General features: G+C 37.7%; 1 protein-coding gene and 1 long non-coding RNA gene across 4 annotated transcripts in view; one reads left to right on the top strand and one right to left on the bottom strand.

The window, feature by feature from the left end:
* Nucleotides 1–22283, bottom strand: part of Pde7b (phosphodiesterase 7B) — a 294246-nt gene that overhangs the window by 139677 nt on the left and 132286 nt on the right. Inside the window, exon 1 of one of the 3 annotated variants that reach the window (XM_005003139.4) lies at nucleotides 718–1662. The exons of the other annotated variants lie outside the window; for them this stretch is intronic. Coding sequence (XP_005003196.2) covers nucleotides 718–955 — 238 coding nt within the window. The 5' untranslated portion in view covers nucleotides 956–1662. Of the gene's footprint in view, nucleotides 1–717; nucleotides 1663–22283 lie in introns of those variants that run through there. 3 annotated transcript variants of the gene reach the window in all.
* The window catches only part of LOC134472091 (uncharacterized), an 89303-nt gene that overhangs the window by 11580 nt on the left and 55440 nt on the right, over nucleotides 1–22283 (top strand). The window contains exon 2 of the long non-coding RNA XR_010041929.1: nucleotides 6735–6848. This is a non-coding gene — a long non-coding RNA (uncharacterized LOC134472091). The remainder of the gene's footprint in view (nucleotides 1–6734; nucleotides 6849–22283) is intronic.

The raw sequence follows: 22283 nt of genomic DNA, 5'->3' as shown, positions 1-22283 counted from the left end.
GTGTCCACTGTTAGAAACATAGCAAAGTTCCCCCATGACTGTCCCCAACAGCACATTCTTATGACATGACAAAACCTCCATGAATCATCCTTTCCACATTTGTTGATTTTTCAACACGTTGAGTTTTCCTCATATCAAAGGGGGTGTTTTTATTATTGCCACTTGTTAAAGGAGCAAATGAGTCAAGAAAGCTTACCAACTTGCCCAGGACATAAAAAAGCATTCAGACCAAACTCACTCCAAGGAGCATTCCACATACTGTAGCTGCATATGCATAATAAAAAATCCATCAGTTTTACTTTTATGAAAAGTTACAAAAAGCAACTCAAAGAGAAATCTTCTCTTGGAGACATCTCTAACTTATCAACAAGAAATGTGAGAGGTAGGATGAACAGGAGAGAGCATCCAGTTCTACTCCCTCCTCTTGTGGACTGAAACTGAAGAAATTTGACTTAAGCCCATAGGACAAGCCTGTGGCACCCTGAACCCTGAACCCAGGTTTCTCGGTTTCCACGCTAATGCTCCTCCTACTAACGCACTCCTAATTTTGAGATGCAATTCGACAACAGGGCAGACAACTGTAAGTCATGGCCCTTGGACCCTGTCCTACCTACCTTGTCTTCTTTCCTCTGTCCCATCTTTATGGCTTAGGCTCTCTGAGGAAGAGAGTCATCAGAAATGGCCCCCATTACCTTCTGCACCCCAATGTCAATTTACCTGGAAAGCTGTGGAGAACATCTTCATTTTCCAGAATGCCTCTCTGTTTGGTTGCCTGCAGTTCACTTTTAGATTTCCAAACCAGCTTTACCATCCTGATCATCTCTGGCAAGTCCCAGGGCAGCGGCCCCTGCTGGTACCCCGGCCGGCTGCCCAGGGAGGAGGGCAGCACACCTTCTGGGGCCGGCCACCTCCTGCCTAGCTCTGCCGAGTGGAAATACCGCTCTAGCACAGGCATTCTGCACTGTTCCCCAGCAGAGGAGGTAGGGCCGTTGCCGAGGCTGCTGCTGCTGCTGCTGCTGCTGCTGCTGTCTCTGCTGCTGTGGCCGCGGCTGCTGCTACCAGAGGGGAAATTCTTCCCAGGCAGGGGTAGGCGAACCCCTGAGAAATCCTCTCCAGCCTTGGAAAGACAAGCTTCCTCCAGCCTGGCACAGCCCCCCTGGCTCTCCAGTCCCTGCACAAACACTGGTGAGGAGAGCAATGCACTTCCCAAGGTTTCTCACTGGTGAGAAACTGTTACTATACTCCTCCTTCCTTAGAGATAGAATGCAGTTTTTCCTTCTCTCTCAGGCACCAAGTTCACGGCACTTAATTAATCCCAGGCTACAGCTGGAACGACAGCGGGAGGGGGAAAAAAAGCCATCGAGGTTTCAGCATTTGCTTTTCCTCTTCTTCCTCCAGGTTTATTTGTTTTCAATTCACTTTTAGTGTTTGTCAAACTTTGTCAAATGGCTTAGCTATGTACGACTTCAGGCAAAGAAATGGGGCTTCCTCTTTGCCAGACTTTCTTAAAGGGGTCCCCAGAGGCCACTTATCTGGAGGCGGCAAGTGAGAAGTCACCCCCTGGTGCAGGAAACCTAGAAGTTTACCGGGTTCTGGTTCTGCAAACCCCAAGGAGCTCTCTCAGAAAAGCAGGGGAAGCTGAGCTCCCACTTCTGCCTGGAAGGTGGTGAGTGTGTGTGTGTGTGTGTGTGTGTGTGTGTGTGGTGGCAGGGACATTGCTCGTCCTCAGTGGCCCTGGGCTGGGACAGGGAAATCCTCAGGACCTTGGGTCCAACACTCCGCTTCCTTCTCCACACCCTCCCCCGTTGCTGTCACTTGGTTCTCAGCAAACCTCACTGAGTTTTGGCCTTTTAGTCAGGTCCCTTTGTAACCTCAGCTGCCCTTCAGCTGGAAGGGAAGTAACGCTGCATCACATTCCAAAGCTAACTCTGAAAGTTGGGAATCAGGGAGGCAGCAAGGTCCTCTTCTGCACGTGCAGAGGCTTTGTACAGTGTGGGCACATGGCTAGGAATGGCTAAAAACTAGTTTCAAAGGAAAGTAATCATTTTAAAGGATGTCATGGGGAGGGCGAGGATAAATAGCAAGGAAAATAAGGGAAAGAAAGGGAAGACTCGCTTTCTGGGGAGAGGGCAATGTGGGCTTACTATTGGGGCCAATGACCACTGCGTCTCCACCTGAGCACAGTTGAATTGAGGACAAGTGTGACCAGGCCTCTTGTTTCCCGAGGCTCGGAGATGAAGGCGCTCACCCTGGAAGTCAGAATGGACACAGCAGCAAGAGCTGCCCCCTGTTGCTTATGTGAAAGGCCACAGACGTAAACGAAAGTGGGTGGTATTATGCTTGGCAATTTTGCCAGAAAATTGGGTCTGTAGGAACAATTCAAATTTGAAGGTTCACACGGAGAGCCCCTGCTTTCTTGGAGAACACGGCAGCACCCCCTCTTCACAGCTCTGCCTTGCAAAGGGCCCTGTTTTGCTTGGCACTTTGTTTTGCTGATGTACAATCTGTTGCTCGTGCTCTACATTCCATTCAGGGCTGGCTGATCATACAATCATTTGGTGTTTCCTTAGGGGAGCACAGAGGAGACTTGGGGAGGAGAAAAAGACCAGCAGAGAGGAAGTTTTATTTCATTGTTCTCACCTCACTGTTTGAAAGTGGAAAGCAGTAAAAGCTACTGTAATTTTGTTGTTGTTATTATTCCTCTAAATCTCTAGTTAATAAATTTGATTTTCCACCGTGAATTAAGTGATTTATCTTTTTTTTTTTTCCTGGATAGAAAATTATAGCAGGAAACCTATTTTTTTTCCTAATAGGTGAAAAAGGACAAGAGGCTTTGAGGGTATGAAAGAACAATGGAAGACATTGAAGACACTACTTTTTAAAAAATTTCATTATTAAACCATTGATCAAGCAGCTCTTTCTATAACAATCAGATATTCATAAAGCAAATGAAGGAATAATTAGTTGTCTGTTTTATCAGAAAGACAGGCTTTTCTTTATTTTCCTCTCTTAAAAGACGAAAGGATTTATGCACCAGATTGCTGCACCTGCCACTCTGACAGCCTTTTTGTTCTTATCTTACCTTTCCTTTCTATCAGACTGGGGATATCAAAGCTCTTTTGAATCAAAATGATTTTATTTAATAAGGACACGTAGGCCCCCGCACTCTATTACCATATTTCCTGAATAATGTCTTAAACTCACTCCTCAGTCACAAACTTCCTTGACAGAACAACTGAAGAGTTTCCTAAGGGTTTGACTATTTTTATTTTTGTTCAGTTATTTTGCAATAGTACTTAGCATCAGGATATCCTGACCCTTGGAACAAAGGGGTTAAGAACAAAGAAAACAAATATTTGATATAATAATATAGCATATACCCTAATACGTTAAGAACACAACTCTGCATTGTACATTTCTTCAGTAATGACATTTTAAAAAGCTAAGAATATGATTCTATTGTATACTGTTTTACATACTTCCTCATGAAAATATTTTAGAAGAGTTAAAAAATTTTGGAGTATTGAACATGAATACTTCCTACCGGAGATACATTAGGGCCAAGCAAACAAAACTTGAAATTTCATTCTTGAGGGGGAACTTATTTCATTTGATGGTTTGAAAGCTGAAAATATTTGCACAATTTAAAAAATTTTCCCCAATATGAGATTATCTTCAGCCCAGAGTAGAAGTGCAAAAATACCTCAAGAAAGGTCGTTCTCATGGTATTTCTGGCTCATATAGAAACAGGAAGGACAGGAAATCTTGCAAGAAACCTTGGCACAAGAGAGTTTTGGCTCAACTGCAGGCTCAAAGAGACTAGGAGAATCTGATGCTACGCTAGCACTCTGGACTGAAATCTCTTGACTGCACTATTTTGCTGAAAGATGCTTTTGTTACTTTTACAGGCTGTGATCCTTTGGTCTTTCAGACATTTTCATTAAAAGAACATGCTCCTAAAGCTCTGATTTTTTTTCTTTACCCAGTGAGCATCATTCATCTTGAGATAGTATCCATGGCCAAAGTCCAAATCCTGGGTATGGGGAAAAGTTAGGAATGTTCTGTGCTCAGAGGAGTCACGGAGCACAGTTGCATCTATCTGACTTGTAAGAATTCTTACAAATGTTAATACCAGCTATTAATGTAATACAAAAAGGACATTTTAAAATGTGCTTTCAAAATAACCACGATCTTTTTCTGGCATTGTGAGTCAAGCTAGTATTCCATTAAGAGAAAAACAGAAGTGTGTTCTTCTTGGATGGAAGAAATGTAATGAGAACTACCAAAATCAAAACAGCTTGTTCCAATGGAAACCTAATTTGATAAAAAAAAAGACTTGTGTGGTTGCAGCTATAAAGGAAAAAAATTGGTAACTCAAATATTAAGTATATGGCAAAGGAAAGTGTTAAAGACATGGTTGATTTGGCTCCTAAATTATTGTGAAGAATTTTTAATGTTCTGATGGTAATATAAATCTTATAGATGTAAGTACTCTAGTTATTAGGCAGGTAAATCTTTATAGTGCATAATTTAAAAATAAAATATTAGCAATTAAATATTTCTAATCATTTACAATGCAAATGTAAACCTATATTTATTACTGTTTTCTTTTGAGTCTATCGATATGTTCTCATACAATTTTTCTTAATAAAAATCTCACTTGGATATTTTATAAGTACTTACAGCCCTATTGATATATCTGTCTTTTCAAAAAATGTTCAGACTTTTGAGGGAATTTATTGTGTCTTAGACTTTTCTTTTCATCAAGTTGGTTTAAATATGAATATGTAAGCACACACTCACAGACACACACACGAATTGTATGACTAACATGATTTCAGAAATGCAATTCAAATGCAATCCAAAATGAGCAGGGAAGGAAAAACTGGTCTTTCAACTTTGTTTATGGTAGTCTAAGTAGAAGAAGCTCAAACAATTTGCAGTGTCCTTCAGGAGAAATATAATAGCTTTGGCCTTAGCTAAGCTGAAGGATCCATGCCAGCAAGGAGGGAAAAGGACTTGTTCGACCATACAAGGCAGCACATATTTCCACCATGACGTGGAAAGGAGGCACGCGGAAAAGAATGAAGAGAGATGAGGTTGGGAAGAAAGAAGGGATTGAGCTGATAGGTTTGCAGGTTGACTTCACAGCCAGTATCTATATTATATCCATTCTCTTGTTCACTCTGCAAATATGTATTAACTATGACAATAGCAGAAGGAGAACTCTGTATGGGGCCCCTGAGTCTTTTTTCGAGCCCGGAGACCTGTCCAGCTCTACTGCCTAGATCTTGATTTTCAATGCAAGTTACCTCTTATTCCAGAATTATTATTATTATTATTATTATTATTATTATTATATATCTACAGGCAGACACTAGGATTCCAGCTAGCATCCGATCTTAGCCTGGCTCTTACCTGTCTTCAGTGATGTTAAGCTTAATGTGTCTGAGCGCTTTTAAACAGCCAATGAGTTCAGTAAGGAAAGGCTTGAGATCAAAGAGGTGGAAAGACTTGATTTTTCCCTTCATGGCACTCTCTGCTGGTAACACACTGCCGTGTTTTCACCTACTGCTAAACACCTGACATATGGTGGGTGACCCTTGACACTCTGTAACATTTTCAGGACTTTCTGATTGTGAAAGATTGTAAGTGGTGGTAGAAGACACTTTTAATAATTTCATATTTGAGTATATCTACTTTAAGAAAAAATCTATAACAATGAAATCTCTAAAGTAACTCTCCTAGACTAAGCTTAGTTTCATAAAACCTGGACTTTAGCCTGTCTCTTCATTAAGCTTTGCCCCCAAATTAGTACCTTATCTATAAATCGGTATGAAAGCAGTAGGAATTTTATCTATCATACTCAAATCTTATGAGTCAAAGAAGACTAAAATGTGAGCGATGTTAATCCATAATTGTGCTAGAAAATCGGTTATGATTATTTCTAAACTATGAAAAAAATCATACTTGACAATTTATGTAAACTCAAATTTTAGCTCTTCTTTCCAAAGATCTACATTATTAGAAAACTGAAAATCCAAACCAACCACCGTTAAAGTTAGTCCCACTTTGGAAATTCATAATTCATGCTCCTCATGAAAGTATAGGAGTAGAGAAAATCAAAGACAGAGGTAAGTGGGTAAAGGGAGAGAGAGAGAAAGGGAGAGGGAGAGGGATTTACAGATGGAAAGTGAGGCCAAGATAGGCAAAATCATTGATACATGAATGAGCATGGTTAGACAAAGGCCAAGCTGTGTGTTTACAGAAGGCTTGCTAGGATAAATATTCCTTGTTGTTACATTTTGGAGGTGTAATAGCCTATGAGTCAGGTCCAGGGTTAAACCTGCATGATTGTCACCATATTTAGTGTTTAGTTAATACTGTATAAGCTCTCTCAATGGGGAATTGTGTTTCCGTTTTCAATGACTAATGGGTGTGTTTGATGTTCACAAGCTGTGCAGATTTGTTTCATATGCTCTGGTAGTGAGCATGTGTCTTCAGGCTGCCTGCTGACCTCATTTCCCTAGACAAATTTATGGAGCTTCATTTTTTTTTTTTTTTGGCCTAAGGACTTTATTTCTTAAATGTTTTTAGAATTTTGATTGATCTTAACTGATCTTAATTTATTAGTGTGTGAAAATAAGTGTAGTATGCAAAACCATACATACAATGTTTAAAAAGTATCCTAAACAAAGCCTAAAATAATGTTTCTTTTTTTCTTTTTGGACAAGTCAAATGCATGATTTCTGAAAGTTCTCAAGAAATGGGCTTGCCTCAGAAGACCCCAAGGAGAGGACAGTCAGAGAGGAGTGTCTGTCTTCAAAGAACTGCTGGAAAATGCCAGGGTAAGGAATTTTCCTCTTAATATAATAAAAATAAACCAGGACGCTAATAGGACATCCAAAGATTACTGAAACAAACAACATAACAAGAGGAAAACAAGAAAATGGTAAGGTAAAAAGCTTGTAAACAGGAGACATGTTTGCCTTTAATATTCATTATGTTCATGATTATAGAGTTCAAAGTCAATGTGGACATGTCAACTGTCCCATGTGTTTGAAGTGTAATCCTACTGCTTTAAATGATTCTTTATTTCTCCCCTTTCATTTATTACTTCAGTGGTTTTGAATAACACAAAATACCTGTGTCAAAAGGTGTCTCTGAGACGCTATTTTTGAACACTGTGTCTCTGGATAACCAGAAAACTCATTAAAATGCATATTCCGATGTGGCAGTTCTGGGTAGGGACCCAAGCCCCTGCATTTCTAACAAATTCCCTGAGGATGACAAGGCTGTTGGTCTGTGACCACATCCTGAGCGACAAGGCTAAAGGACTGCCACGTGACAGCTATCTTCTGCTTGTTTCCTATTAGTTATTTATGACAGCAAATGCAGCAAAAGTCTACTCTTTACCGATCAACCTATTAGGACTTTGAAAACAATCACACTGGCTTGGATAAAGAACTCCCCAGCAAAAGAAACAAGCAGAAGTGCCATGTAAGGTACAGGGCTGTGTCCAGGGACTTTTATGACATTGAATCATGGCTTGGCTTTTCTATTTCTCTTCTCTCATGGGTTAAATTTAAAGACAAAGTTGATTATTAAGTACAAGTAATTGTGAGGAATGCACATAATGAAGCCTTAATAACTCCATAACCAAATGTTACTTTTGAAAGTCTATTCTCATCAAATGTCAAACAAAACTTAGACCAATTTTGCAGTCTGTCCTTCTCCCCAGCATTTCCTTGCACCCCTATCACTATTTTCAGCACAGTGGGATACAGGCAAGGCTCTGAGTCTTTGATCTCCACCACTGGGGGTACTCTCTCCCACACCGGCTCCTCCATTTGATTTATTAAGGATTTATGCATAGTGATCTTTGGGTGAAGGCTGGTAATCTTTCTCACTGTAATAGTACAGGCATGAATGAATGGTGACCAGATGATTCCACACAGAAATAAACATGGGGAAAAAACAGGAAAACAGGCATTCATGGCATTATAGCCAGTAGCCAATGGTGCTGCTGACTCAGAGAAATGTATCACAGTACCATTTCTAATTTTTGCTGTAGCAAAACACACACACACACACAGACACACAGACACACACACACACACACACACACACACGATAAACAAAAAAATTCCACACCCGGCTACATTGCTTAACAGGTATCTCCTGGAATTCATAGAGCCTCAGATGCAGTACTTGTGAGTAAGCGATGCCAGAAGCCAGAGGCGTGTGAAGTCAACTGGAAGACAAGGGTAATCAAGAGCATGAGGCTGCAATACCACCACATTTATATGATTAAAAATTTGTACAGTTAACTAAACAAGAACGCTTAGAATAAATGAAAGCATCTGTGCCTAATTGGAAACACATTTTGCTGTATTTTTTCCATTATCTTTCTTGGTTCTTTCTAAGGCTAAGTGTTTTGTTGTAGTTATGAACACCTATATTTCCTGCCATCCAAGGAAATAATTACAAAAACAGAAAAGAGAGAGCTGGAAGGTATTGTATTAACCACTAATATATCTTATGGCTATCATCTTAGGTAACTTTAGAAGTTGTCCATTGTAATGGCTGAAGAATTGAGTGTGGAAATAAAGGGAAAACCATTTAAAATGTAGTATGAACAACACAGTCTACAAAGTATGCTGTAAACATTCCTAGTGAATCCTTTTCTAAAATGTATATGCTGTTAGAAGAGTAACAGCACCAAACTTGAGGAAAGAAAGCCTAGCATACTAGAATATTTCACAGCATTTTTATAAAACCCTATCATCAAAATATTCTCTAAGAGGTTTCTTCTGGTAATTTTCTTTTCCATCCTCATCTGAACTCTAGGTGAATTTTGCTCCTTTTAGTCTATAAATTACCTAAAATGATTTCGGATCTTTCTGTCTCTATGATATGGATACTAGCTGGTCCTTCTCTGTTTTATTTAGTTCTCTGCATGTGTCTAACCTGTGTTCTCCATGATCCTCTCCCTGAATTCATTATATTCTTGCATTATTTGTTTTCTGATATGGTTTGCAGTGACATCAACATCCTGTTGCCCAGTTAAGTGTAAGGTCAAACAGATCTGGCTTTGACTTGCATACATTCATATACTTTGGTTGTCATATTTGTGTGTCTGAATTAACATATTAGGGCTCAACTTTCGAACCAAGTGACTAGCTTTTAATTGAAGCCTTTGCAATATTGTTATTATTTTTTTTCCTTTCAAACTCTATGGCGGCAGTCGATCAAACTAGTATTAAGTTATGTTCTTTAAGTCTTTCCTTGATCATGTCTTTTAAGATATTGGTTGAGTCTTTTGCATCTTCAACAGTTGTTGCATTGTGGGTTGCACAAAACTCATAATCATGTCACTTTAAAATATGTAACATATGCAAAATGATGGCAACTACTAGTATTAATTTGACACAAAGAGAATTATTACTTACAAAAGAGTCCCTACCTCCACATTCCTTTGTGGGGTATTCTATGTTTTGAAAATAGCTACTATTTACCTAGTCCTATAAAATTCTCAAATGTATGTTGAATACACACAATTTCTAGTTGAATCATATTGCTGCCCAAACATGCCACGTAGAAAAATGGCCTCTCAAGATGTCTACATCCTAATACCTGTGATCTGTAAATATGTTGTTTGTTCTGCTTGATTATCTCCCTGAATCTGTTCTTGAATTCTTTATTTTCTGAGACAGTTTACATTTGACATTAACATTCAGTTGCCTATTTAAGGACAAGGAAGTAAGATAGCAAGCAGGTGGAATTTAGTTTGCTAATCAGCTGGCATTCGGTTAACCCCACCTAAATTATCTAGTGAGGGCCAGTGCAATTACCAGGGTTGTTCTTTGTGAAAGAGGCAAGAGAGTCAGTGCAAGAGACATGGGCTAGGAGGAGGACCCAGCAGCTATTGCTGGCTTTGAAGGTGGCCCAGTACTGACAGCCAAAGGGCACAGGCCACCTCTAAAAGATGCAAAGGACAAGACAAGGAGTACTTCTTTAGAGCTGCCTGAAAAGGACACACAGATCTATGAAACTTTGACTTTAGCCCAGAGGGATCCATTTCAGACCTCTTTGCCTTTCAGAGCTAGAAAATAAATTTGTGGTGATTTGTTATAGCAGCAATCAGAAACCAATTATGTTATTGTTCACACTGTTCCCCTTGTTGGGAAATAGTTTTCAATTAGTCTAATTCAAATAAGGTACCATTTTCTCTATGAAGACTTGATGCTTCACTTTAAAACTGACTTTTCTGTTTAAACTAAGAGGCACATCTTATCCATTTTATCGATCTGTAATATAACTTAATTTATATCACTACTTGCCTTTAATGCTCTGGCCTGTCTTTCAGATTACAGTATAAAAGATATTGCTTTATACTTTGTAAGTTAAAAATCCTAGTGCTATGCCATTCATCCATTCATTAGCTCATTCATTTAATATGTATTATCATCGTGCCTGTTTTATGCTAAGCATTTGATATATGAAAACGTAGTTTTTGACCTTAAAATTGTTTACAAATTTAATGGAGAGTGAGGCATGTGTACAGTGAACTATAAGGCACAGTGAATTGTAGTGATATAAAATAAATGTGGACACAATAAGTTTCAATTAGTGTTGTTATTAATAATGATAATAATCAAATTTTTCATTAAATCTTTTTCCATAACTTCACAAATAAGACAGTGTCTTAGAAATTTGTAGGTAAAGCTTTTAAAAGTTACAAACAATAAGATCCATATATATCTTATAGTCTGTCCATACTAAGGAAAATATGGGTGGTTAATTATATTTCTGCTGATTTTATTTTATAAAATTTTAAAAAGTTTCGTGCTTTTAGAACTTCAAGACCCACATTTCTTAGAGGAGCTGATACTGTGTTCCTAGCAAAATTGTAGCTTATGAACAGTTTTTATTCCAACAGAATAAAGAAGGAGAAATCATACAATGTTAGTTTTAAGAGACTTTAGAGATAAAATCATTACTTCCATAGGATTATAGCTTAGTCATCTTGCTATATCAAAACATCATAGACTGAGTGGCTTAGGTAACAGATTTTTTTTTTTTTTTGAGATAAGGTCTTGGGTAGTTTAAACTGGGTTTGAGTTCACTGTAAAGTCCTGGCGGGCCTCAAATTCACACTGATCCTTCGGCCTCAGGCTCCTGAGAGCTGGGATTACAGGTATATGCCACCATGCTTAGCCAGAAATTTATTTTTTACAGTTCTGGAGGCTAAAAAGTCCAAGATCAGAGAGTCAGCATCGTCTAGTTCTGGGGAGGGCTCTCTTTTCTGGATAACCAGTGTTTACCTTTTGCTATATTCTCACATAGCAGGTAAAGCTAAGAAACAAGTCCTCTGTGTTTTTCTTATAAGGGCACTAATTCTGTTAACAAGGACTCCATCCTTATACTCTAATTACTTACCAAAATACAAATATCACCACATCAAGGATTAGGGCTTCAACATATGAATTGTAGGAAGACACAAACATTCATTTGACAGTATATCATTTTCCTATTTTGTCAGTAATGAAGCATGGTACAGACAGTGTAATCCTTGGAATCCCAAGGACTTGAGCTCGTATGTTTCCTGTGAATGCTTACTTAGCAGACATAGTAGCATTTCCTAAGTAATTCCTTATAAAATCCTTAGAAAAACTCAAAAGTGGTAGGCACGAATATGATCCTTCATTTTTTTCCTCAAGATTCAGATACTATTAAGCTTTAGAAAGGTGTTAATTATACACCTAATACTATTCTATACTCTGTTTCGTTGAAATATTGTATAAAGTAGTAGGAATACTGCTTGATTTATAACTTTTAAATTTGTTTGGCTATATCATAAACATTTATAGGAGATAAATCAGAAGAAAAGAAAATAATTATGATGCCACAGCACGTTTCTTATAGATGGCTTTTAGGGAAAGATTAGACCTTATGTCTCTCAAACCAGTGTAACAGACTCATGATCATGATTGCTACCATTAGAATGGACTTCAGATCTTTGTCACAACTTTCAACAAGAAAGTGCAGAAAAAGTAAACTCTTAGCATGGCCAGAGGAAAAACACAATAAGCTGCACATGTTTGACTTGAACATTTGAAAAATTAGGTGGACATCTTTTCTCTCTCCAATAGTGGGATGGTTTCTTCAGACGAAGCCCTGTGCTATCTACGACTTCATCTCTTGGTTAGCGATGGAGAATCATTAGTGTGGCTTTTATGTTATGTAGTTAAAATTGCAGCAGCAACTTCTCTGTGTCTGACCTTAATTTCTGGGTCTGAAGAAGCAGGGAACGATGACATAGAATTGGTAAATGGAGTGCTGGAGATCTCTTCCTTTTGGAGGCATTTGCTAAGGCAGCTCACCATACCACAATGCCAGCTGCATCTGTGCTTTCTAAACAGCTTGGCCAGAGATGGAAAGAAAAGAGCCTCAATTGTTTCCAGGTGTTAAGGAAATGACTTGGGTCACTTTTTTGCATGGACAACAGTCCATGTGGACAATTTAGTTCTGGCCCCCAGCTGATATCTGTCCTAGGGTGATGGATGCCGATGAAGGTGGAGATAGTCATGTGTCCAGAGGGCCAGTATCTGTTTCCTGGCTCGGGTACTTTCTTTAGCTTTATTCTCATGTAGTAAATCTAGTGATGTAGTCATTTATACTTGTAGTCCTTTCGCTAGACAAATTAAATCTGTAAATTCTCCATCAACTTTAGATAGCATCTTTTTAAAAAGGTGTTATAGAACAACCAAAGGGCTTAGCTCTTAAGAAATTTCCCTAAGGGAAGGAAAGAATAAACCCCAAGCCAGTCATTCTGCCATTCATTCTGACTCAATTACTGTTTGTATTCTTAATTCCTGTCTTCAGTAATAATGTATTTATCAATTCACTCAATTATTTGAAGTAATGAAAACTTAAACTCTTTGTCCAACTAAACTTAATTAAATCTACTTACTCTTTTTCTACACTTAATAAACACTTCATTCTTTGTGGCTTGTTTCACTTGGCATTTGTTTTGATTTTGTGAGTTTTGCATTTAAATTTTATGAAACTTCATTGCAATAGTACAGGTATTGGTCTCTCTAATGTCTTCTTTAGAGCCCCCCTTCTTTCCCAAACTGGTCTAGATTACAGTGTGCTGAATTAGCACTATTGTTCCTGTGGTGAAAGTGTGGAGAGAGTTCTGTGTGTGATAGCCACAGCATTTTTGGGAAACCACAGAAGGGATATTTGGTGTTGCAAAATCAAGTACTCTTTTGACCTAAACCATATTCTGGTTTTTCTTGAAATTATTGAAGGATTAGAACTTTCCCCCATTAACAGGATTGGTAAAGTCACGTTTCCTCCCAAGAATACAAACGTGCAAAGAAAAAAGATTGGCTACAGAAATCTACTGAGATTTTACTCAGGTTTTACCTCATTGTTGCATCTTCCTTATTTCTGACCTGTTGGCTAAACTAGGCACTTCCATGTGTGTTCTTCAAGTTGGCATTTTGGGGGATCTTTTTCTCTGGATTTTTTGGAGATAATTTTCAGAATCAAAATGTCATAAAATAAAACAAGTTTTACTCTCCAATAAAACTAAAACATCAGATGAACTGAGTTCTTAGGACAATAAAGAAAATTAATGGAGGGCACACATAGTCAGGCCAGGAACAAAGTAGGCACTCAAGAAAATCCAGCTGTTCTCATCTCCTGAAAATCACCTGTTTGGCAGCTGGCAGCCACCAAGTGCAGGTGATATATGAAAGAGGAAAAAAGGAGAGGCATTAACCATGAGGAAAAGTAAAGGACAGTAGATGTTTAGAGTGGCATGCTCAGGGGCTGAGAGAAAAAATGAAATGAAAAAAAGTACTGACTTTCACTTGCCATGATTTTGAAGGTTATTACAGGATCCTGGACGCTGTAGATGGCTAGGCCCTGTACCTCAAGTCTACCAAACTTTCTTTTCCTCATGGTCTAAATTTTAGCATATGTTTCAGATCATCCAGTGGGCTCTCCAAATCTAGGTTCATAAAATGTGAGTAAAAAATATTATGTCTGCTTTTCCTAGTGTGATCTAAATAGCCATAAACACTGAAAAATGAACTAATTTCTCCCTAAATCTCTAGAGCTCTACTATAATACAATTATTCCTTAAGGAGATTTTCTTTTAAGATGCTGTTCTTGCCTGGTTCTCCATCAATGGATGTAGTTTCCAAGTAATTGAAGGCTTTCGTGGTGAGGCCTGGGCACCTGTGAGTTGGACCTTTAAGGATATTGCAAGAAGCCCACTCCTATCTGGTAAGTAAAGCATTCTGGGAAACTTCTTGACTTCCTAGGCCTGAAAACATTATTTAGGGCATTAAAGTAGCAATTTTCTAAATGATGTCTTTGTGGTCTGAAAAAAGTAAGGTGATTCCAAAAAGTACAGTATTCCATTATTTTTGCCAACTGATGGCTCTGTAATGAGAAAATTGAGGAGTTTCTTATACGAGTGTTGCCTGATTTGGATACTGGAAGAGATCATAAAAGCTGAAAGGATCAAAGAAAAGTAGAACTGCCTTTCTTCCCCATGGTCAGAAAACCAGCACAGGGAAAGAGGGTCCTTGGGCTTAAGGGACAGAGAAGGGTCACAATTCTCTGCTGAAGAATGGCGAATAGCTGTTGGTGAGGTGAATGCTGTTTGGCCTAATTCATCATCTGGTTTGGTGCCCTGTACCAACATGAAGTTCACACAGAATGATCTGAAGCACTGACCTCCTTATGGTTCTGCCCAATCAGTAAAGGCAAGAATTCATTTAGGGGTGGGGCCATGGATTGTCTCTGAACTTGTCATACCTAGCAGTGTACTGCTTTCTGGACAGGCTAGGATCTTTTCCACTGAGAGGCAAGTGTGGACCAAGAGTGATATTGCTACCAGATCATTCATTAGATGTATGAGGGAGCTGTTCAGTGTCTGAATGGCCATATACCCTGGGAGTAGCATTTTAGAAACATATGCATAATTTTGGAAACAAGCAGGAGTCTCTCCATGATCCAGTGGAAACTCAGCCAGTGTGGAATTGCATTAACAAATAAGTAGTTGGGAGAAAAGAAAAAGCTTGCAGAATCCTTTGACAGAGGGATAGAGTGAGAAAGTAGGAACAACCCTAAGCGAGAACTAGATAGCTATGTCTGAATAATGAAGAAAAGCAGACTGACAGAGACTCTAAGCAAGGGAGAGGGTGACATAAGTTAAGGTTCCAGACCAGATTATGTTGTGTTCTGAGAGCGGAATATGATTTTGCAGTCATCTGAGTATGATGACAAACCACTAAAAGGTTTCAGGAGAAGAATGACATAATCTAATAGAGTTTTCATAGGACCACATTGCTAGCTCTGTCAAAAATGGATTATATTAGAACCAGAGTAGAAGCAGAAATTACTCAAGAGGCTAATAACATTCAAGAATGGAGGAGTGATGGCTTGACTAGGGCAGTAGCAGTGAGACCAATGGAAAAATAAACTCCTTCAGAAAATATTTTGGATGTCGGGTGTCTAGATCACCCCCTTGAATGGGTGTGTTAAGGGAATAGTGAGGTCCTACTGTTACTTTCTGGAATGAGAAGACATATATTTAGAATATTGAGTCAAGCATGTAGTTGGATATTTTAGGGCTGGGGTGACTTTTAGAAATCTAAGTAGATGAAAGGATTAATTTGAGAATTAGTGGTGCACACAGGTTTTTAAATAAAGGAAAATAAAACATTTTAATAACTCAGTCCAATCTCACCCACGCCAAATTAACACATTAGAAGTAGAGACTATAGCTGTTAAGGATAAAAAGATGGGAAAGAGATAGCTCTTCTAATTTAGGAACCGTTACTAGACAGCCAGGGACACCTGTTACTATTGTTACCACGCAGTGGTAAAATAGAGGTGAGTACATGGATAAAGAAAGCCATGACAAATATTTATGTGGGGATTTGTCAGGGACAGCACAGACCAGAGGTGACCTAAAGTAATTATTTGATAAGGAGAATTTTCTTGTGAGCCCTTTGCTCTTAATGTGGGTGCTTACTTAGAGACCAAGACAAGCAGATGGGTTGGTTGTAGAAGTATCACATGGATAAGAAAATTTCAGATTTTAGAAACTCTGATCTTAGCCCAGGGAATAATCAACCTAAAAGTCAGTGTTGTCCTCTGAACAGAGGGGCTTGGGATTTAACTAGCAGTCTCCTTTCTCAGAAAGATGGCAAGGATAAGAGATCAAGGCCTGTAAGATCAATTTTTCGATACATTTACAGGCTATGTTTTATTATCACGTACATTTCACTATATTAAGTGGGTTAATATGTACATATACACATATTTAAAAATATATATGTAAATACATATATCTAAAAGTCTAGTAGAAATAAAACAGCTTTGTTGAGATTGTATAGATTGTAAAAACTGTCACATTCTTTGTTTTATTTTTAATTATATCAACTGAAGGGAAGGTGAAGCATGACAGTGAAATATGACTCTCTAGCAGTCATCCACCCTGCAGACATATCAATTTGACCAATTATCCACACACAAAAATACCTTCATGGGAACTAAGGAAACTAGGTAAGAGATCACAGTACCTGCTTATAGCACAATAGTAGGAAAAGACACATTAAATAGGCTGATTATATCAACGCGACGAAGTAATATTACTAATTCTTTGTTGAACAAAAGCTCCAGCTAATTATGGTTAAGAAAAAAGAAAAAGGAAAAACAAAATAATTACTGACAAATTAGTGCAGATCATAGACAACATATTTCAAGCCGTGAAGTTCAAACCATGGAGAACAAAAATGGTAAAAAGAATTTTGAGTGGTGCCTGGATATTTTTAGGGTTGAGGAAATCCCTAATAAATCAGATTCAACACTGTGATGGTTTCTCCCTCTTTTTCTCCCCTATTTTTAGATGTATTAGCTGTTTGATTACTTAATGCTTCTTTTCACTTCTTGTAAAATTAAAAAGAAATTTGTTTTCAGGGAATCAATTTCTAACTCACATGAAACAATGCAATGCTTACAAATCACCCTGTAATTTACTAAAAGAAAATTGGCTATCTTTACTTTTGTTCATCTTAATTGTTTGAACAATTTATTCCCAGAGAATCATTTACTAATCTTAGAAGCAGATCTATGGAAATAACATTACTTTGCATTTCTGCAGTATTTACTTCCAGAATGATACTTTATAGAATCTACATAACAATACACATTTTGACTCTATGAAGTGGATAAAAGCAGAAATTAATTTCTACAACATGGAGAATAAGCAAGGTGGGTAGATAGGAGACATTTCTAGTCTTGGGGCTAGGGATAGAGACCCCAGACTTGTAAATGAGAGATATATGACCCCCCAAATCAGTTAATACACAGGCTAAGTTCATATTTAGGGGATAAAAGAAACGTGGTCACTCAAATTTTTAAAATAAGTGTGTGACTTTGGAGACATGTATCTCCACATATTTGGAAATAACTTTCATAAGAAATATTAGAACTTTGTTGGAATTTTACAGTAATGTAAGATTTTTGTATTGTTTTGTTTTGAATTACCTACAGTGAGAATGCACTGGGCTTTTATTGCCTGAGATTTAAAGTTTCTCCTTTGACTTTGAATGTCATGATGGCAAAACACAGGCAAGTGTTGGCTTTCTTTGTCTTTAGTGAGTTGGGTTCCATAGTTTGCAGCGTTGAGGAGTCAATCTTAACTCTGTTAAGGTTACCTCTACTGTCTATGGCTGTCTATCTAAGACCATCTAGTAGGACTAAAACATCAAATCAAAAAGGGAACTCAGTACAACTCTCAGGTACAATTTCAGCTAGCTCTTGTTTTTTGGGATGTCCAAAGACTGAACAGATCCCTGGAGGTTAAGCTATGTCTTCCTGATTTGTATTGGATTCAGTAATCTGTAACTGAGTTAGACTATCTCCTTGTTCTGTCCTCAGATCTTACTGAGATGAGATTCTTGTAGGATTCAAATGATTTGCATCAATATGCACAAAAAATTAGAAACAGAAGTCAGAAGACAACCATGACTTTTAAAGTCCAAAATTACTGTTTAATACTGTTGACATTTTCCTTAGCTACCTTATCTACTGCCACTATGGTCTTTAAGTTCGTAGAGTTGCGAAACTAATATTGTAGTGTTCTATTGAAGTATACATTCAGTAAGAATCATTGAGGTAAGAATGTTTAAGGGTATGTGTATGTTTGTGTGCTTCCAGAAATTGTGTTGATTTCCTTCTTAAACATACTTAGTGAAAATTTTAGTGATAAAATGAAAGTTTGTTAACTTTTTTTTTTTTTTTTTTGTATCAGGGATCAAATTCTTGACCTTGCGCTTGCCAAACAGGCGCTTATGCCACTGAGCTAAATCCCCAGCCTGACTAACTCCTTCTTGAGCCAATAAAGAGAACAGAGATGCTTGAATGCTTGTTGTATGTCTAATGTAACACTTGTCATTGGTATACTTTTGATCACCAAATTCAAAATAATATATATGATAGAAAAAATCTAGCAAAGCCGAAGTTCAAAATTTATGCAGTTACATTTTCAGGGTTAATGATAAAGATATTAATTTTATCATAACCCTTCAGCTATAGGAAACATTTTATTTAAATGATTTTTCTTTTTCACAGATACTTCTTATTTATCATTGACCTTGGAAAACAATATGCTTATGCAATTTGTTTTGTATGTACAATGTAAAATATACTTTTGATATAGGTGAAATATAACTCCTAGCCTGCTAAAAGTCGGATACACTGAGTTCGTGTCCCCCCAAATTGAAGAATGAATTATAAAGAACAACAGAGGTTGCGAGATAGCTCCTGAGAGACAGGAAGGGATCCAAAAGTGGGTTGTCACAGAAGCTACTTCCCTAAGAATGTCCTATAGAGCAAAATCACAAAGTGGGTACAAAATTATGAGTACATTGTGGGTCAAACTATAATTCAACCAGTAAGAGTATCAGTATAGCAGCTTCACCAATATTGTCCCAATAGGGAACCAGGTAGGTAGCAAGAGTACATGGAAAGAACAAAAGCATTTTTAGGAAGGGACAGGTTCCGGTGCTCTGCGCATCCCCCTGAGTGACTGATGTCTATCCGGACTACTGGACCAGGTGACACCAATTGTAATATAATCTCCTGGCCTTTGACAGATGCACCTCCAGCCACCATTGTGATTGATGTGTTTTCATCTTCTACACTGGCTCCATCAAATCCTATCTCTGTCTAACTGCCTATAGTATTTCCACCTAATTTATCAGCTTATACGTTAGGTATAAAAATGGGTATTTCAAGTTGCATGTTCCTCCGCTTAGTAATTTCAGACTATTATGGTTTTTAAAGTTTATGCCAGCATTTGGTATGTTTTCGGATGACTATTATTGTTTTCAATGTAACTGGTTGTAGCAACTTGTCTCTGCTTTCAGTTCTACTGGTTTGAACTTCTAGAGTCTTTGTAAGCAGATAGCCAGCTAATAAATGCTGTCTTTGAAGTGCACTCTTCTTGTAAATAAGTAGGCTTAGAGCTGCTGGGCTACATCTAGCTTAGAAATTGCATTAGCTATCTATGAGAGAATTTATTCCAAAGTGCACAGAAGGGATGGTGAGTTACTTTCTTTCTCTTTCTTAGAAGTCTTTGTTTTTTTAAAAGCTTACTTCTGACTCCATGTTCTATCCTAGATGCTTGGTCTTGCCTGAGACCTGACTGCCTTATGCTCTGTAGAAGGTGAAAAGGAAAACAAACACTTGGATTATTTTGGTAAAGTGAAGTATGTAGTACAATACTTAATATTTATTGAGTACTTGTTATATGCCCTGTATTTAGTGAGCATTCATAAATGGCAAGCCTTGTAGACATAGCTGGCTTTGCCCTTAGTCTTTAGACTTTACACAATTTATTGATGAAATCCTTTCACATTTTTCAAATGCTATGTAAAATAATCATAAGGTACAAAAAGTGAATCAAAAAGAACCTACCAGTTATAGTTTCTGAGTTAGAGATTTTACTTATACTGTATCATCTAATCATTTCAGCAACTCTGTGGAATAGTATACTTATTGTATAATTGAGAAATAAAGCCCAGATAGATTGCTATATACTTTTCCCCATGTCAGAAAGAGCAGCCAGATGGATAGAACAAACAGTATAATTGAAAACAATTTTATAAGAGTAAATTATAACAGACATAATGGAGTCAATTGCTTTTTACTAGCAATCATCAATTATGTTTTTCTTTTATAGTTAAAATAATAAAACAAAAGATTTTTTTACACAATAAAAAGAGATATCAGATTCATTTTATTCAGCTTAACATAGATGCTCTCATATATCCTTGCATGAGTTAAAAGGCTAAAGTACTTTGTTTCAATCATAATACATACTGAGGCTTCTTTTTGCTGCCAAAACTGTTCTTTGGTTTAGAAAATTTCCCCTAGGTCATTTAGAAGTATTCCTAGAAAAGATGAAAATGCCAAAAACCTGGTCAAATTTTTTTTCAAGTATTGCACCAAGAATGGAAGGAATCCGGGAATCAAGAATGTATATTTATCTGGTAACAAGGAGAATAGGGGTTATCTGCATGCCAGGGCCTCAGCGTGTCTCACTTTCATTCCTAGTTGACAATTTCCGCCTCGTTCTCTTGCTAACCTCATGTATTGTGTGGTTAATCTTCCTATTTTTCTCCTACTTTCAGTGCCATTACTTATTCTCCAGAGGAAAAGACACATGAGAAAAATTTCATTTGGCTTCCACCGTTTCAAAGGAAGGTGCAAATTAGATGTCACAAATTTGTAAATCTACTTCCATCGTTAAAAAAGAAATACCACTCAGGCATCAGTCTGCCCTGTCACCTTGAATCAGAAAACGGCTCGATCTGGTTTGTTTAGTTTTTGATAGCTCACACTTCAAAGAAAGGCAAGGGTTACATCCGCTGACAATTGTGTAAGACTGTTCAAGCAAAAATAAAATTCTCCCCTGACCCCTGCAGGGATCAGTATATATATCCTGAAGCAGGAGAGGTCTGATGACGTCTGTTGCGGTTTGTTGCCTCCCAGCAGGCTTCTGCAAGCTTGACTCAGGAAAAAGAATCCCACCGGCTTCTAGCAAAATTGTGACCAAGAAAAGATTACAAACACAAATATTGTGAAACTGGCTCCAGTGTTACGGTTGGTCTTAAAATTCTGTTTTGCACACGTTCACATATATGTATACTTTAACTTCAATGACCATATTCAATGTCAATTTTAAAAAATTCTCGTAGCTCTAATTTCATATTTAAGCTTTTAAGCAAAATTGTGGCAGCAAATTGTCACATGCAACTGGCTTAAGTTTCAATGGGTGTCCATATGGACTCCCCAAGGTCAGATTTGGTTCTTAATTCATGAAAAAATAACAGAGGACCTTTGTATTTTACACATTTTCATTTCAAAGAGATGAAGCCTTGACTAGAGACCCAAATCACTAATACTTAATTTTATGTATAGTTTTTATTCTACTTACTTTCAAAATAACCTCAGTTCTATTTCTAGCCCTGCCTCAGTTATACAACACTGTCTGGTTTGGATGCCCCATCTGCAGTACGGGGATAAAAATTCTGGTCTCCTATGTCATATCACAGTGGCACTTTAATATAATGAACAGAAGACTGCATGACCCCAAACTCTTTAAATATACCAGCAGACTATTTTCAACAGGACAAAAAGTACACACTAGCTAGAGTTCTATGAAAACTTGTAAACCAAAAGTGTATTCATAAACCATGTTAAGTAAAATTTTTTTTAAGTGCATGGAGTATACATCGTATCTATATATGAATATGCAAGAAAAAGAAAAGCACCCAAATTATTTAAATATTTGTCACGAACTATTTCCATGGAAAATTTTAGAAAAGCATTTGTCTGCTTTATATAAGTTAATACTGACAGTGATTGTAACCAATACTGGTGAGTAGTAAACGATTTTATTTTTTCCTATGTAGCTTTCCTATATAATCGACGTTTCCTAAAATGAAGATGTAGTTTTCCAAAAATCAAGAAAATAATCTCAATAAGTATCTTTTAAAAAATTAACTGGAACAAGTCAGTGTCTCCCTAGATCCAGCCATGTTGGAGCTTGGGGGTGCTTAGCAAGAAAGCAACCCGCCCTCTTCCTGGTAAGGGGCAGGGGCACAGGCAAGCAGTGGGCGGGCCAGGAAGAGAACAAGTCAGTGTCTCCCTGACTTGAGAGAATCAAACGTGCCCCCCTCCCC

The sequence above is a fragment of the Cavia porcellus genome, unplaced genomic scaffold (assembly GCF_034190915.1).
Source record: "Cavia porcellus strain 051 isolate PalLab524CR breed Dunkin Hartley unplaced genomic scaffold, mCavPor4.1 scaffold_22, whole genome shotgun sequence".
NCBI classification, from domain to species: Eukaryota; Metazoa; Chordata; class Mammalia; order Rodentia; family Caviidae; genus Cavia; species Cavia porcellus.
Note: the sequence above shows the minus strand (reverse complement) of the source record. Positions and strands in the feature narration are given on the sequence as shown.